A 16,089-nucleotide genomic window follows, 5' to 3' on the forward strand; every position below is an offset into this window, starting at 1 on the left:
AAAAATAAGACATCCCCCTGAAAATAAGACCTAGGGCATATTTTGGCATTTCAAAAAATATAAGTCAGTGCCTTATTATAGGGGAAACAGGGTACTACCATGGCTGACCTCTGTCTGAAAACTATGGTTGTCTGGCCATCCCATGTTTTAATTCTTGTGTCACTGACCTAAATCAAGTGTGCAACAAGCAAGCAAATCAAAAACAAAGCAAATCTTCTCAATCTCAGGAACAATGTTAAAGCCAATTCATTATCATACTAGCTGGAAAAGTATTATTTTCAAAAAAGAAAAAGACACCAGGAGAAGTATATACAGGTTTGCTTTAGGATGGACAAGTTTAGTCTATACAATTCTCTGGTGCTGTTATAATATATATGTAACACTGCATAAAGTATATTTCTACAGATTGAGACATGGAGCTGTGTTGGACTCTGAGTACTGAGTTTAACCGAAAGGTAAAATCCATAATCATCTATAAAAAAAAAAAAAGGAATCACAAGAACAAAATTGTAATGTGTCATCTGCTTTCTAATCTAATTCAAATATTACAGGCTATAACACCACTGTTTCATACAACTTCATATAGTTTTGTTGATTTCAAGAGATCATCTGTTCCCATATTACAAATAGAAATGTGTATAGACATTGGATCCTTGGTACTGGAAGAAAAGAGAATTGGAGATGCATTTCACAGTAGTGAGTTCAGGTAAGTTTTTTTTTTCCTTGGGTAACCCAGAAAGCAAACATAGGAAAAAACAACAACCGAGATACTTTTCTCTGTTTTAAACACATGTTGTAATTTTTCTGATTCACAGCCCATTTCAAGTGAATAGTACTGTCCAAATGTGCACAAAGCGGTGTGATGTCCAATCATGTGGACTTTGCGCTTCATTGCTTAGGGGTTATGAAAGACTTTTAAATATCCTTTTGCTAGAAACACGGCCAACAGTAAACTGCTAGTGCATAAAAGAACTTTGAGAAATCGAAAACAGCATTTTACAGTTCCTGTATTTTAGCAACCTTATGTAATGCACCTTTTCTTCCTCAAAGGAAAGAAGGAATGCAGTTTTCTGAAGTTCTCTCTATGTTGAAATTCAGCCAAGGTTTAGCTCAATATGCTGTTATGTAGAAATTTCTGCTAAATGACCAAATCCCACAATATCTTCTGGTCTGTGTTCTTTTTATAATTTGATTTTGTACTTCCCTATTTGAAGAGGAGAGTTCTAAGGCACTTGCCCAAGGACTTTGGAACCCATTCATACCATTAGCCTGCCAGTTGTACCTGTTTAACTAAACTAAGAAGCTCCAGAGAAGATCGTATACCCTAGCCTACCAATACCTTAAGGCATAGTTCCCAGTCTGGCAGGCAATGCTGAGGCAAAAAAACTGCTTGTTATTTTTCTGGTCTACTTTTAAAGTGAACAGCTAAAGTTTACCTGCAGCATACATTAACTGTCTCAAAACAAAACTACCAAGCAAGTTTTTACTAGTCAACCTATACAATTCTTGGTTATAGAACATCCTCATTCTCTTATACAATGTTCTTTATTGCAGTTCTCATTTGATACTTTGGGTGTCCTGTTCTAATGTCACAGGTGACAAATATGAATTCTACTTCTATGAATTTCTACTAGAAAATGTTCCTGTTCTGTCCACAGCTTGTCTTCTGCATTTCTGTGTTGTACATTTCTCTGTTGTTCATTTGTTTTAACTATTTGCTGTCTTACGACTCCTAGTGCTAGCTTTTCCGATTTTATTTTACCACTGCTGGCCCTGTCCAATGCTTGTTTACAAAGGATTTTAATGCCTGTTCACTTTTTAATTTGCTTTATTCATAGACATTAGGTGTTGTAAAAAATGTAAAATCATCAGCCAGCTGAGCAGGTTGCAATCAATAAACTTAGTCACAGGTTAATCAGTGTAATAACATAGAGTCCTCACTGAAACAACAGAGCACTAAAATGAAAAATGTTCCATAAACTTTACCACAGTTAAAACATGTGACCACCTCTTTTTAGTAACAATCTTCAGGCAGTATCAAAGAATAAGATAGCGGCTGTTTCATTTGATGGTCCCTCCATGCTGCAACCACTGTACTCATTCTGACTATGCAGGTATATTGGGACAGCCCTCTTTCCAATAATGGTACCACGTGGGAGGTCCCAAGGTACCAGGCTGGGTTCAACTGCTAGCCTTAGTGATAATGACCATAATAACAATCTGTCTCTGATGGGAAATCCTTCTCTCAGGATGAGAACTACCCTTACTAAGGGCCAGTACTGTCCCCACTGTAAATGTATCCCTGAGACCTATTGCTAGGCCCTTGGTTGACAAGGAATTGGAGACCCACGTTTCTGAACCAGGCTGTACAAACTGGCTACTCATTGCACTTTTGCTAGTGAGGCAAACACAAATAAACTGGCAACATCACTCAGCAAAACCTATACTTTCTTACCCTTGAATAAAAGATAGTCCTTTATCTTCATTCCTGGAGGAAACCTAACTGTGACACATAACTCCATCCTAACCAATGATAGGAGGAAAGCATACCAACCTCAGCTATGTAACTGAAACATATGTTAATACCTAATTTAAACCTTTACATTATATTATATAAATATGAAGTTGTAAAGGGATGACAAAAAACATCTGGTTACAAGCATCCAATACCGCAATCACTTCCCAAGAATATGTGTTTTCTCACTTTGTACAGACATTTCACAGTCAGCTTTTTTGTGCTTTTTTAAGTCATATATTTTTACATCTCATATTTTGAAGCATTGCAGTGACTATTTAAATTATATGAAAAAAAGATTTGAAAACCTAAATTAATTTATGTTTAGCATGTATGACTCTTTATGATTAATAAAACAAGGGCGCTTCACTGGTTGAGAGGTTTGTTCAATTATCTAGATTAATAGAAGTCTGAGCCATGACATTTTGATTGGCTGTTTTAGAAAAATGGTAAATGCCTAAATAAGTGCATAGACCTAATCATGGGATGGTAAGACATTGAAGATAAACAGGGTGTTGTCTGTTTTCTTCCATATCCAGCCACTTGCTTTGGTAAAGTGCTTTTGTGCAGTGTAGCGCAGATGGATCAATATGTTCTATGTCAGTCCTGCATATTTTAATGTCCTGTAAAGACATGATCAATTTAAATGCTGGAACATAAATTGGACTTTGTGTATAAAGATCAGGGACAAAAGTTGTGGCATGCAACATTTTTTTTTTTATTTGAGGTCACTGGAACCCTCCTATTGTGGGAGCCCCTAATTATGACGGGAACAGTCAAAATGTCAATGATTGCATTATTTGCACTCAATCCCACTGAAGTGAAGACCATGGGAGTGCTGGTAAACTCTAGTGTGATAATAAATTCTGATCTCCCCTTTAAAATATAAAATTGTCTTCTTTTAAAATGTCTTGTTGGAAATTGTCTCTCTAACAGACCAGGGTAATACATTTCCATTTATCAGATATTCCTTGATCTGACCTCTGTGGGCATAGAAAAAGCCATGTAAGGCTAGCAGAGACAGCTCTCACTGACATCTTGTTGCTAAGGAAAACGGCACTGACACACTGAGCACTGCAGGGAGCCCAGTGACTCTGACTAATAACTTGGACTTTACACAGCAACCTGGACCAAGGCAAACAAACTCTACCTAGGTATTATTTCACAGTTTTCCCTTTTATTTTATGCTGTTGCTATAGTTCTGTTATTGTTCATAGATTAGTCTTTTTTTTTCTATATTTTGTTTATGCACTGGTTTTGTATGTTTTTACTTAACCTCCCAACCGCTAACCCCGTACTTTTCCGTGCAATAAATATTTGCAACTATCGATAACCCCGTACTTTTCCGACTATATTAAAATCTCACTTACCTGGTCCCGCTGTGCTCATCCAGCGTCGGGTCTGTGTTCCAGCGTCGTCCTCCAGCGTCGATCTCCCTCTCCAGCGTGGGGTGCCTTCTCCTATACCAGCGGGACCGGTAAGATGCCGGCCGGCTTCTTACCTGGTCCCGCTGATCGTCCCACGTCGTTCTCCGTCCAGCGTCGGGTGCTTCTAACACAAAAAAAAAGCCGACTGGCTTCTTGTGCGTGCGTAATGACGTCGGCGCGTGTGCGGGAAATTCAAATTCAAACTCATTCATTCATTTTGTATTGGATTGAATACAAACTCCTGTATCCAATCCAATACAAAATAATAGAAAATATATTTATGTGGTTTTGTCTATAGGTATGTGACGTTGGACGGTTGGACACTAGGGAGGTGATTTAGAAAAATATATTACTATACAGTATACCGAATTATCGCATTTTCAGTATTGGATTGAATACAAACTCCTGTATCCAATCCAATACAAAATAATAGAAAATATATTTATGTGGTTTTGTCTATAGGTATGTGACGTTGGACGGTTGGACACTAGGGAGGTGTTTTAGAAAAATATATTACTATACAGTATACCGAATTATCACATTTTCAGTATTTTTCATTTATTTATGTATTCTTGTTTAAGCTGATTTTTGTGTTTTTCCTTTAATTTTATTAAAAGTAATTTTTTTTTTTTTTACATGATTGTGTGTTTCAAACATTTTTTATATTCATTATATCTACTAGACCCCTATTCGGACATATTTCTGTAAGTTACAGGTCTACAATTTAAAAAAAAAATTTCATGAAAACCTGTAACGCTTTTGGTACAGAAATCTAGACATCAGTGTAACGCCCAGGTGGTTAATAAACACTATAAAAAGTGTTAGCTGAATCTCTGAATGCTCTAAGTGGAAATAGTGTAACTTGCTAACCCGAAACGCTACTATAAACATTGTGATTTCTGAGACATCCCTGTCTGAAGTGGCAGCGGGTGACATTAAAGAAGCAGAAACATAACTGCGGTTGTCAAGGGTAACGGTGCGTGGTGGCAGTCTACCTGTAAAGGTGTGTTTGGCAAGCGTTAACATAGTGGTTAACCTTGCCCCGTGACGGCCCCTCTTCAGCCTGCTGGTGTGTGGACTGTGCGTGGAAAGTCAAGGCACAGGGGTGAGGGCTGAGAGGGCGTTCGTCACACCTAGGCTTTTCATATAGCTCAAGCCTTTTTGTGAGGAAACATGTAAGAGACCATATCAAGCCATAGAATAAGATTTGAAATAACCCCCTGTGTGGGCAAAAATTCTGTTTTTTTCTTATTGAAGTATGACAATAGCAGGTGTTCTTTAAAGCTCAACCAAAACTAATCTTGTACATTATTTAGAATTATTCATTTTGGCCATGTAGAGATAAGGAATGCACATATGCTATCATGTATTCATACAAAACAATCATAACCCACTGACATTGTTAACAGCTGTGTTTCAAGGGCTTTAAAACTTATTTAAATAAACTACTGCAAATGTTTTTTTTTTTCATTCCAAGGCATTTGTGAATGTGTAGGCAATTCCATTTAACATACTTAGCACAATTAGGATTGGTAAAATGGAGCCACTATTGAGATAGCTATAATTTCGGCATTAACAGCCCATTTGCTGTGTGACCCAGGTCATATTGTGTAGAGCCATCAGTATTGATTAAAAGGGATGGCCCTGGTTTCCCTGTAATAAGGCAGAGCAAATGTTCCAGCTGAGTAATTCCAAGTAACAGGCTTGATTCTCTTCAGCTGCAGAACATTTCACACCTTCTTCCATAGAGAACACAGCTAATCAATGTGAAGTTGGTACTTTCTCCGAATCTTCCCAGAGTTCCTCACAGTGTAATGGTCTGTGCTCTTCTTTCCACCAGACTGCCATCATAAAATCACAGCTATTTTCTTGCATTAAACTTTGGATGTAAAGTTTAAGAAAATTCTTGTAAGCTGCCAAGGAAACAAACACATTGGAGGCATCTCTAATAACTGTGACATTTTCATTTACAGTTTTTGTGTTGAGGGTATGTAAAGGGGCAAGGAAAGGACTGGTTGCTATGGTTTTAGAGATGGTGCTCTTATACGTAGACTATAAGGGTTGATATAGGTGAGAAGGAGAAGCATTTTACAGATAAAATAAAATGCCATATAAAGAGGAACTCTGGTCTAAGCAAAAACTTTTTTATAGCTTCTAATGGCTGAACGGCTTGACTTTTTAAATACAGGCAGTGAACAGTTTTTTTTCCTCTAGCGTTACTTTTAATATACCTATATATGTGAAGTGAACTTGTGCTTTAAAAATTGTAGGACAATATAATAGGTTTGTTTTAATTTGGCCCTCCCTAGCAGCTAACACTGTTCCTTTTCCTCCTGACACTCCCTGCTCAGTATCTGGGAGTGCTGGTAAACCCTGTGCAAGCTATGAATCACTGGAGTTAACGTTTTTGCAAGATTATGAACACCCTATATAACAGCTGTTTCACATACAAGACAGCCCAAGCAGGAACCTAGGCCATAAGGAATGTCTAGTGGGCCCAACAGCAACAATAATGCTTCTGTATATTTAAGTCTGAACACTGACTTGCAACCGGTGCACCAATAACTTATTTCCAGCAATCTTGACCATTGTTTATTTTTATTTATTAAAATGTAGGGCATTGTGAAAGGGAATTAACAAATTAGGCCCCTATAAGTAGCAAACAAAATTGTGTAAAAATAATTTTTGTTTTTACATTTGAGATTAGAAATGTATTGGTAAGGTGCATATCAAAGGTTTTAGTTAGTCTGAGATTTGAAAGGGTTAATGTGGATAGCATTTACTTTTTTACAGGTAGTGTTGGTGTTCGAATTGGGGTTGTCCTTATATTCGACCTGAATATGGCTGTTCAAATTCAGATAGACCAGACCCGAAAAACACGGGATTCGTCGGCCAAAATTTGTGTGTAAAAAAATATGTTAAAAAATGAATGTTAAAGTAATTTATTGAATGTGTGTGATTTGTGTAACTAACTTTTATTTTTTACAGGTTATCCCACAATGACAGCATGACTGTACAGCCGTAGGAGTCCTCCTGTCTGTGTGGGATCCCCAGGCACTGGAGGTTAAATGAGGACAAGTCTCCCCATTCATCACCTCTAGTGCTCTGTGATTGGCTGAGGAAAGGTAAACCCTGATGACAGCTCAAGCGTCATCAGGATTTTCCTTTCCCCAGCCAATCACACAGCACAAGTGGTGAATGAATGGGGAAACTTGTCCCTATTTAACTTCTAGTGCCGGGGATCTTCTCAATAAATGCGGACGTGGCCGCATTCATTGAGAACAGTGTGCGATCCTCGGAACTAGAGGTTAAATGGGGACAAGTCTCCCCATTCAAAACCTCTAGTGCTTTCTGATTGGCTGAGGAAAGCTTTCCTCAGCCAGTCAGGGAGCACTATCCATATTCTTGGATAGAGTTTCTCCCTGATTGCTCTTGCAGTTCTTCACAGTCCCAAAAAATAACCTAAATTTTCCCACTATTGACTTTAATGGTGTTGGAATTAGACATTCAATCACCCAAACAATATCCCCCTATTCGATCCAATAGCTGTCGAATCGAATAGTGAGATATTCGACCAACACTATTGACAGGTTACCAAGGCACTGCATATTACATAGTACAATGGAGTAGAATTAAATATCCTAGAATCAGACCTCAGTATCATTTGTAGTCACAGATCCACCTCTGTATAGAGAGGGCTTGTTCCTAGCATAGGATGGGATGCATTCTACCACACACAGTTGTATGTTGCTATGGTTCCTTTGGGGTGAGAATGAATGGCAACTAAGCACACCAAAGTGCAGCCATATGTTTTTGGTAATGCATTAAATTGAGCCAGTTTCCTCCAGTTCACAGGACATACATTGGTAATCTGGGTTGCTATTTATTCCTAATAGCACCCCAATTTACCTTGCCAAATCACTCAGTGCAAGACAAGGCAAAGAATTGCCATGCCTCGCTGTGCACTGTGCTTTTAAAAATGCAGCATGCATAATTTTTTGTATGATGTAAAACAGCTGTTGAGCGAGATGCCCTAATGCAACAAGCATATGCTGTGATTTTAAAAGCCTAGGCCCTAAGGGGCATTTGCTTAGTTTGGGGTGACACAGTACCACTTTATCTGATTGGCACCTAAGCACACTTTTCCAACAAATATTAACTCCATTGCATGCAGGGTGCGGTCAGAAATGCTAAAAATGAAGTTTATTTTACAAAGAGCTTTGTGTAGTTAGATTAAGTGAAGATATACACAATGGTAAGCCAACAACCAGTTTTAAAGTTTGCACATGAGCCACTGTTTGGAAATTGATCCCCAAGAGGGAGCTGCAGACTGCTGTGGGCACATGAAAGAATGGTCAGACAACAATTGCTTATCAGCATCTTTTTTTAGTGCAAAAAATGTGTTATTTATTAAACCACAAAAAATCCTTTCTATTTTACTTAACCTGCTTACAAAGACATGTTGTGCATTAAAGTCCCCCAAAGCCAGTAGATGAATTACAGCCATCAAACTGGAAAATGCCTAATGTCCAGAAATCTAAAATGTATGCACTTGTTTATCATCCATAAGACTTTTTTTCACTATGTTAGACATCATGCCTCAATGTATACAATTTATTTAGGTAAATTAGATTTCTAGAGCAAAGGAAAACTGTACACGGCATATAGTGAGAACCTACGACAAATATACTGAAAAAAAAAATCTGAAGCACATTCTCACTAGCAGCATTGGACTGCTTGGCCCAGTGCAGTCCCAAAAAAGGAACAAGGCTGATGCCTTATTTATGGTTTCTTTTCACATCAATGTGCTGCGATAGCAAGAGTGAAAAAAATGTGCATTGTGTACAGCATAGCACTTTCTGAAGTGCTGTAATGCATCATAACATGCTACATCATATCACATAGAAAAAACATTGGAAGAAAAAGAGAACAAAGTAACCACTGCAATATACAATACACATTGCAATGCAGTGTAATTACATGCATGCCATCCATGCATCCAATGTGTGCACTGTTGTGTGATTGTGTTCTTAGAATTTATTTACACTTAAAAAATAAACATCCCAGCACTGAAAGAGAATAGTGTCTGTTTTGTTTTGTTTTTTTAATTAGGGGGAAGAATGTAACATATACGCAGTGTTTGTCTCCCCTTTACAATACACACAAACACACACACATATATAAATATATCATGTAAAAATTCCACAATGCAATATATGAAAGGTTAGGGTGTGTTCAGATTAGAGTTATTTTACTGCAGCAATTACTGCCCCTGAGTGGTTAGTGTGGAACACTAGGTTTACGGGAGCTCTACCCGGTTATCATTACTAGTTGTTTTAGGTGTAGCAGAGCAATTTTTTTTTTAATTTTTTGTGAATTGACACAGCTTAGAAAAGCATTTGCAGGAGGCCTCAATTCAAATTTATGGAGGTGGCAGAGGCAGCAAAGTGCTCTTGGATGGTTCATGAAAAAAAAGTACAGCAACTTTTTTGCAGTATTAGGCATCAACATCAACTAGTCTGAACATGCTGGTATTATATGTACAAACATACAATTTACAGTGTCTGACAGCAAGCCCAAGAAGTTCCAACCCAGTAAATAATAGTAGCAATAGCAGGTTCTGAGCCAAGAAACTGAAAAGTATGGGGGTAGGGTAAACAGTGGAAAAAGAGGCACTAATGACAATCTCTTATTGTATGCATCCTTCCAAGAAATTTGATATATTTTGCCCACACATATCTTTTAAGAACAATATATATTATGTAAGCCATTTGAAAACTAAAAAATGTGGTATTCAGTGTGGAATTAGGGGTTTCTGTTAAATGGTGCTTGTAGTAAAGTGTGTATCATGCTGCTTGTGAAGTTTATGTAGGCTCTTTTAAAAAAATGATAAAAAGTTATATTAATTATTATTTCTACACTTATTTTTGATACCATTTCTTTAAATGCTGAATATTACAAAGTAAAATGGGGAGCGGGGTGGGGGGGTTGCTGCAATAGAATGTGCATAGGATGAAATAGATCTAAATAAACTAGAAATAAAGCAATGAAAAGGTGAAGAAAATTGAAATAAAGTAACAGGTAAAATCTAGCCTTATTTAGGCTGAATTTAGCATTTTCAAACCTGGGTTTAAACATTCAAACCAGAGCATTTAAATACTGCCATTTTCTACAAAGACAACACAGACTGCAACATCATGGACAGATTGGGGCTTATTTGTTTATTATCCTTAAAGAATGAAGACTTGCCATGGGAGACTTGCTTCTGACCTCCTTTTTAAAAAACGTGTTGTTTGGTTGTGTCTGGCTTCAATACTTCTGAGTCACAAACTTGGAACAAGAATACTGAAGGTAAAAGTTGGAATCTCTTATGACTCTACTTGTTCTAGGTCAGAGCCAGGGCATCAGAGGACAGCCAGAAATCCAAACATAAATTATATGGCAGCTAACAATTTCAGAAGGAAGTCACAAACAGTAGCCCCTGTAAGACAGGTTCACCTTAAGCGATAGTTTGGACTAATCATAAAGTCATATGTAAGGATTTTCATTGTACACAGATGGCAACTTAGTGATAACTTACCTGTCCAAATTTAGCTTTTGCGCTAACACCCTCCAGTCAGCTCCATGGGAAGATGGCTCATCTAAACTTGTGATAATCTTCTGTCTCATTAAAAATGGGATCTTGAAGGCGCTGGGACCCACCAAAGCTGCTGCTTCCTTTCCTCCTTCATCTAAGAGTATCTCTGGCGGGCGGTTTTCCTAGACCACAAGCAATATAAGTCTTTGAACTTTAATATGTCAATGTGCAGAACAGCTTGTTGAACTTATTTTGACAGCAAATAGTAATGTCCTAATGCCTGATATCCATACCCACCTCTCAGATTTCATCTTTTACCATTTTTAATTAAAGCAAAATGTAGCTGGTTTCTGTGGGTTACTAAACAATATTTAAATAAACATAAACAATATATAGTGGTTTACACCAAATTCTGGCTGGATAATTAGGGTAACTGGACTTTAAACATCATCACTGTTTTAGGGTCATGTTGTCTGAACAATCCTAGAGGAATCTAAATTAAATTAAAAGAATAATCACCTTCTTTTGTGATATCATTCCTTAGCTGGTCAGAGGGGTCAACCAGTCCATCTGCAGTTCTCAAAGCAGTGAGAGAGTGATGATGTAGGTTACAAGACAGAATCAGTAACTTTTTTGTAGAAGCTTGCTTGACTAATCACTTTTGGTGCCAGCATGCATTTGTCCTTACTTTTCTGTACTCTATGCTAGCCAAAGACCATAAACCCTTTACAAGAATACTAAACTTCTATTCCAAAACTAAATACACATGCTAGATGATTGTCGTCTGAGAAAAACAATCATGATCGCCTTTGCTGAAAATATAGCATGAATACAGGAGTCCGTCTTGGCAGATCAATGAACAAGAGTGGGGATGACCGCTGTGCTTTTCTACAGGGATGGACACAGCAGTGTGCCCTTCGCTTGTCCCCACCTTTCTCCTCCTCAAATAGCTGAACAGCACCCATGTTATGTCTACTAGTGTCGCTGGAGATGATCACAAAATATTGTTTTCAGCGACATTAATCTATTGTGTACATTACCTCACACACATAATAGTCTTTACATGAGTCATCTGACATGCTAGCAATATACATATATATATGTCTCACCTTATTTAGATTAATGTTGATATTGAAGCTCTGACCATCTCCTTCCACTTGCCACACCCAGACCCTGCAGGAGAGCTCAGAGGTGCTAAGACTAAAGCGCTCCAGAGTGAATGTACAGTGAAGATTCTCATGTACTCCATTCCAGATGTGATAAAATGGGATTTCCTGTAGAAAGATAAAAAATAGTCAGTTACTCATCCTCATATGCTATCACATTTGTCAGTGCTTTCTAGAGAGAATTCTGGTCCAAGATATGAGTCAAACATTGACATGGCTTTCTTTTTCAGTGCACTTTGAACTTTATTATTAGATTCAAGTCTTTTTTTACATTTGAGTGGGAGCTGAACTCCCCAGATGAGGGTGACACATCCACAGTGAGAGACTTACTAATAAAAAAGGGATGGGATTTTTTTTGCTTGTTTTAATTAAGTTTTAGAAAGATTATCTGTAGTCAATACAGTAATGTCAACCATGGACATCTGCATCAGATTTAATACTCCTGTGGTTGATTATTAAGTAACCATTGGTCATAATTTGTTACCGCGGTGTACACCCCAATGTATTATTACAGTAGGAAGCAATGCATATACACGACAGCACAGCTGCTTAAAGCATGATTACACATGATAATGGGACTTAAAAACACCTTTACTGACAATAAAAAAGTTACTAGTGTTCACATTTCATGACAAAACACTAGGTTCCTGGCCGCCATGTTTATCCATTGGTTTCTGTACTTAATGACGTTTGCAGTCTTCTAAGTAACTTTTGATTTTCAAAGGATCTCTGTCACCTATATTTTGGGTTTTATGCATACCTGGTAGCTAGCCAAGAGCTTGCTCTTCCACATGGTGCTATGCATATCATGCACAGAAAGACGCAGGTTGTGATAGCTGTCCTTAAAATGTAAAAGACGTGGTTCATCTAACAGCTGCCCTCCTTGTTGTTTCTCCAGCTGTACTACTTCCTGTGGGACACAGTTACGGTAATAAAAGGATAAAGCATAATGAACTTCATGCATTATCTTAAGTGGTCAGATAATAAGTAAAGGACATACAAACAGATATATATATATATATATATATATATATATATAGAACCAGAAATATTTATCATATTCATCTTGTTACAACTGTGAGAAAAACATTGTCTGGATATGATGGGTTGCTGCAATTTGCCCCTTGCCTAAATAAAGCCCATATGAAGTCACAGTAATATATGATTGGCTTGGTACTTGTAAAACCTTTATTTTAATCCTACCTCTTAGTTCCTGTTACAGCAGGGTATCTAAATATGAATGTGGAGTCTAATAGTCACCTACTTTTCTTAGTAATAGGACAGGACTGGTTAGACACACATCTGCCAGTGTGAAGTTTTGAAAGTAGATTTTTCTCTGGGAGAAAAAGGTATTTTTAGACATTTCTTAAAATCAGCTAAGCAGAGGTACTAAAATGCTGCATTTTCTTGAATTGGCCTTTAAATAAGCTCAATTGAATGTAATATTCCTTAAAACGTTAAGTTTACATCTCTTGCAGGAAGTTAGTGAATATTTGCTTAAGTAATGATTACAAATACAACTGTATATACATGTGAGTCTGCCTATCAAATGTATGATTCACTAACCTTGCAAATGCATCTGCCTACAAATAATCCAGGGGACAAATGCCCACCTGGACACAGCTGGTATAGTTACACAGCTGCTGAACTTTGCCTCTTCTCATCTCAATATTATTCAAGTGAGAGCTTTCCACAGGCTAAGAGCCATGAAAGACAGACATACCCAACTCTCAGTGATAAATGCCATGTTGCTATATTCAAACACAAAAAAGCCAGCGCAAAATAGACTGAAGCTGTAAGCATTCATCTCAGCACATTTTTCTGAGGAGATTAAATTATGATGCCTTTTCACAATTACAGGAGCACAGTTTGCTTTGCCTTTTTCCTTCCATTACTTGACAATGTATTGTATAAACTGGCATCTGCCTGGTCTTTGCCAAGATCCTTTCAGTGTCATTTTTATCACATTTGTTGCAGGTGCTTCTTTAAAATGTTCTTTCTATGCTTTGCAAACATCTAGAATCCTCTCATTATTCTCTGTAGTACTCCTACGCATTTGATTTCTATCAGTGGGCCCAGCAATGAATTATTGTGTTACATCATGTTTTATGTGCCCCATAATCAACCGTCTCCCATCATTACATTCAGTGATCCATATCCAGGCTTTAATAGCTGTGTTTTATGTGTGGCTTTATCCTCTCACTCACCTTCATGGCATCTTGTGTGTCGGTGATGCAGTACACTCGCAGGTTGTATTCTAGAGATGTGCAGGAGGTGGGGGCAAAGAGCAGGAGCTTGAGGCGTTTGGTGGCTGACATGCTGAGGGACTCTCCCACTAGGGCAAAGCGCCCCAACTGCTCTGTGAATAGGTAACAGCTACGGGACTCCAGATGGCAGTAATAGAGGTGCGAGGGGCTTCCCCCATCAACGTGTAAGACATCCTGTTAACAAATCATAAACACAGGGTCAGGTAAAAGAATGCTTCAAAATCAACAAATTTACAATATAGCAGTTATCAGGAATATTTTTTTCAATACCTAACAGTTCCATGCAGTTAGTTTACAAAATGTATTTTATTTTTTGAGGATTATAAATTCCTAAATGCCTTACCAAACCTCAAATAAAACCTCTCATTAAGGAAACTTAGATACTGCTAACCCCTCATCCAATGCAGCTATACCGGCCTTTCCGAAAGATATAGTAGTGTGGAAGACTGGAAAATACTAATGCTATAAAATTTTGCCATTGGAAAGTTCATGATTGGCAACCGGAAGGACAACTTTTTCACCTCAGGTATGTTTTCCAGCACAGATTTGCTTTATGTTGGTACTTGAACACTGGTTAAATTCTTGACTTCTTTTTTTTTCTGTCCTGTTTCAAAAATATACATTGCTGTCAGTTTCTGTTTTTGAGTGTTGTTTTCATCAGTTAGGAGAAATTAAATAAAAAAGGGTCTGTCTGTCTTCATGCTGTTATTCATCCATTCTTTCTAGTTTTGTGCAGTGATCAGTGAAAACATTTTATAAAATGTCCAGCTGCAAAAGCAATGAAGACTGAACAAGCCTACCATCAGTTTCAGTGAAAAACAAACAAATGTTTTTTCTTCAGTCCGTACACTTTCTTTTTTATGACTGAATAAAAACATCAGAGTGTGCATACCTGCATGTATGATTATTCATACCATATTAACACCTCATCTGTTGCCAGTCCGTGGTTGACATAACTGTACTGACTACAGCTGTGAAGTCATTTTGTGTAGAGCTTTTCAAACAGCAATCTTAAACAGTTCTAATTAGTAAATAGCACCCACTGTGCAGGCAGATCCTGGCAGCAGGAAAGTGCCAGTGTGTGTGTCTGCTTGGAATTCTAACCCAAATATATGTTCTGCATAGCAATATGATATGCACCATACGAAACTACCAAGGATACAATAGTAAAGGCTTATAAAAAAAACAAATACCATGCCTAACAGTAACACATGAATGAAGGGGCACAAAATACAAGTGATTAAGAGTGAAAATATTGCTGCCACCATGCCCCAAATTCTTGACAGTTGTAGTACTTTAATGCAACCTATGGGCACTAGATGACAGCTTGTGACTACAGAAATATAAGTTGTTATAAATAGCCAGCAGCCTGTGTCAGCCATCATCATACTCTATGTTGGACCTGCTGTCTAGAAATCATTATCCAAAAGCAAAAGCATGCTATTATGAATGTACATTTTCTGCATCGTTCAAATCCAGCATGCTTGTCATTCATATTCGGCTCAATCAGACTGTTCAATAAACACAATCAGCTAGGGAGCCATCCTATTCACTAAGAACATCTCTATCAACAAGAAGCAGCCTCAAGGCACCCACTGTTATTACAATAATATGAGCCTGTAAGGCAGACATCATTAACTTGGCATGATTCAAACGCCCCACATTATTAACCTGGCATGGAAGCTCCAAAGACACCCAGCACACAGGTTTTCCACTTTCAAATAGACAAGATCAACTGAAGGCCTCCCTGCTCATCAATAAGGACAAGAAATTGATTAGTGGGTTTCCAATGTACAGTAAGTAATGAGAAAATCCCACAATGTGGCAGCAATGCTAAACAGGGAAACCTATTGATTGAAATGAGTTTCCATAGCTAGAGCTACATAACTTTTCTTACCAACTAATGCAATCCAATGAGCAACAGGCGCTATGATAAGTCTGGAGTACACTTTAGAAACTAGAGGTATGTGTCTGTGTGTATAAATATATTAGTAAAACAAAACAGAAACAAGAAGCAAAATCAAATGAAGGGGCTGCCAATGCACCACAAAACACAACAGTTCTTTATCTGCATGAACATGCATTGTGGTGCTCCATGACACAAAGAGCTGTGTTGACCTAATCAGTCATTACAATA

General features: G+C 37.8%; 1 protein-coding gene across 2 annotated transcripts in view; it reads right to left on the minus strand.

Moving 5' to 3' along the window:
* UNC5A (unc-5 netrin receptor A) overlaps nucleotides 1–16,089 on the minus strand; it is a 211,583-nt gene that overhangs the window by 3,267 nt on the left and 192,227 nt on the right. For both annotated transcript variants that reach the window (XM_072401038.1, XM_072401037.1), the window contains 4 exons: nucleotides 13,893–14,126; nucleotides 12,446–12,595; nucleotides 11,629–11,793; nucleotides 10,523–10,701 (listed from right to left, as the gene is read on the minus strand). In XM_072401038.1, coding sequence (XP_072257139.1) covers nucleotides 10,523–10,701; nucleotides 11,629–11,793; nucleotides 12,446–12,595; nucleotides 13,893–14,126 — 728 coding nt within the window. The remainder of the gene's footprint in view (nucleotides 1–10,522; nucleotides 10,702–11,628; nucleotides 11,794–12,445; nucleotides 12,596–13,892; nucleotides 14,127–16,089) is intronic.

Source organism: Pyxicephalus adspersus, chromosome 2 (genome assembly GCF_032062135.1).
Source record: "Pyxicephalus adspersus chromosome 2, UCB_Pads_2.0, whole genome shotgun sequence".
NCBI classification, from domain to species: domain Eukaryota; kingdom Metazoa; phylum Chordata; class Amphibia; order Anura; family Pyxicephalidae; genus Pyxicephalus; species Pyxicephalus adspersus.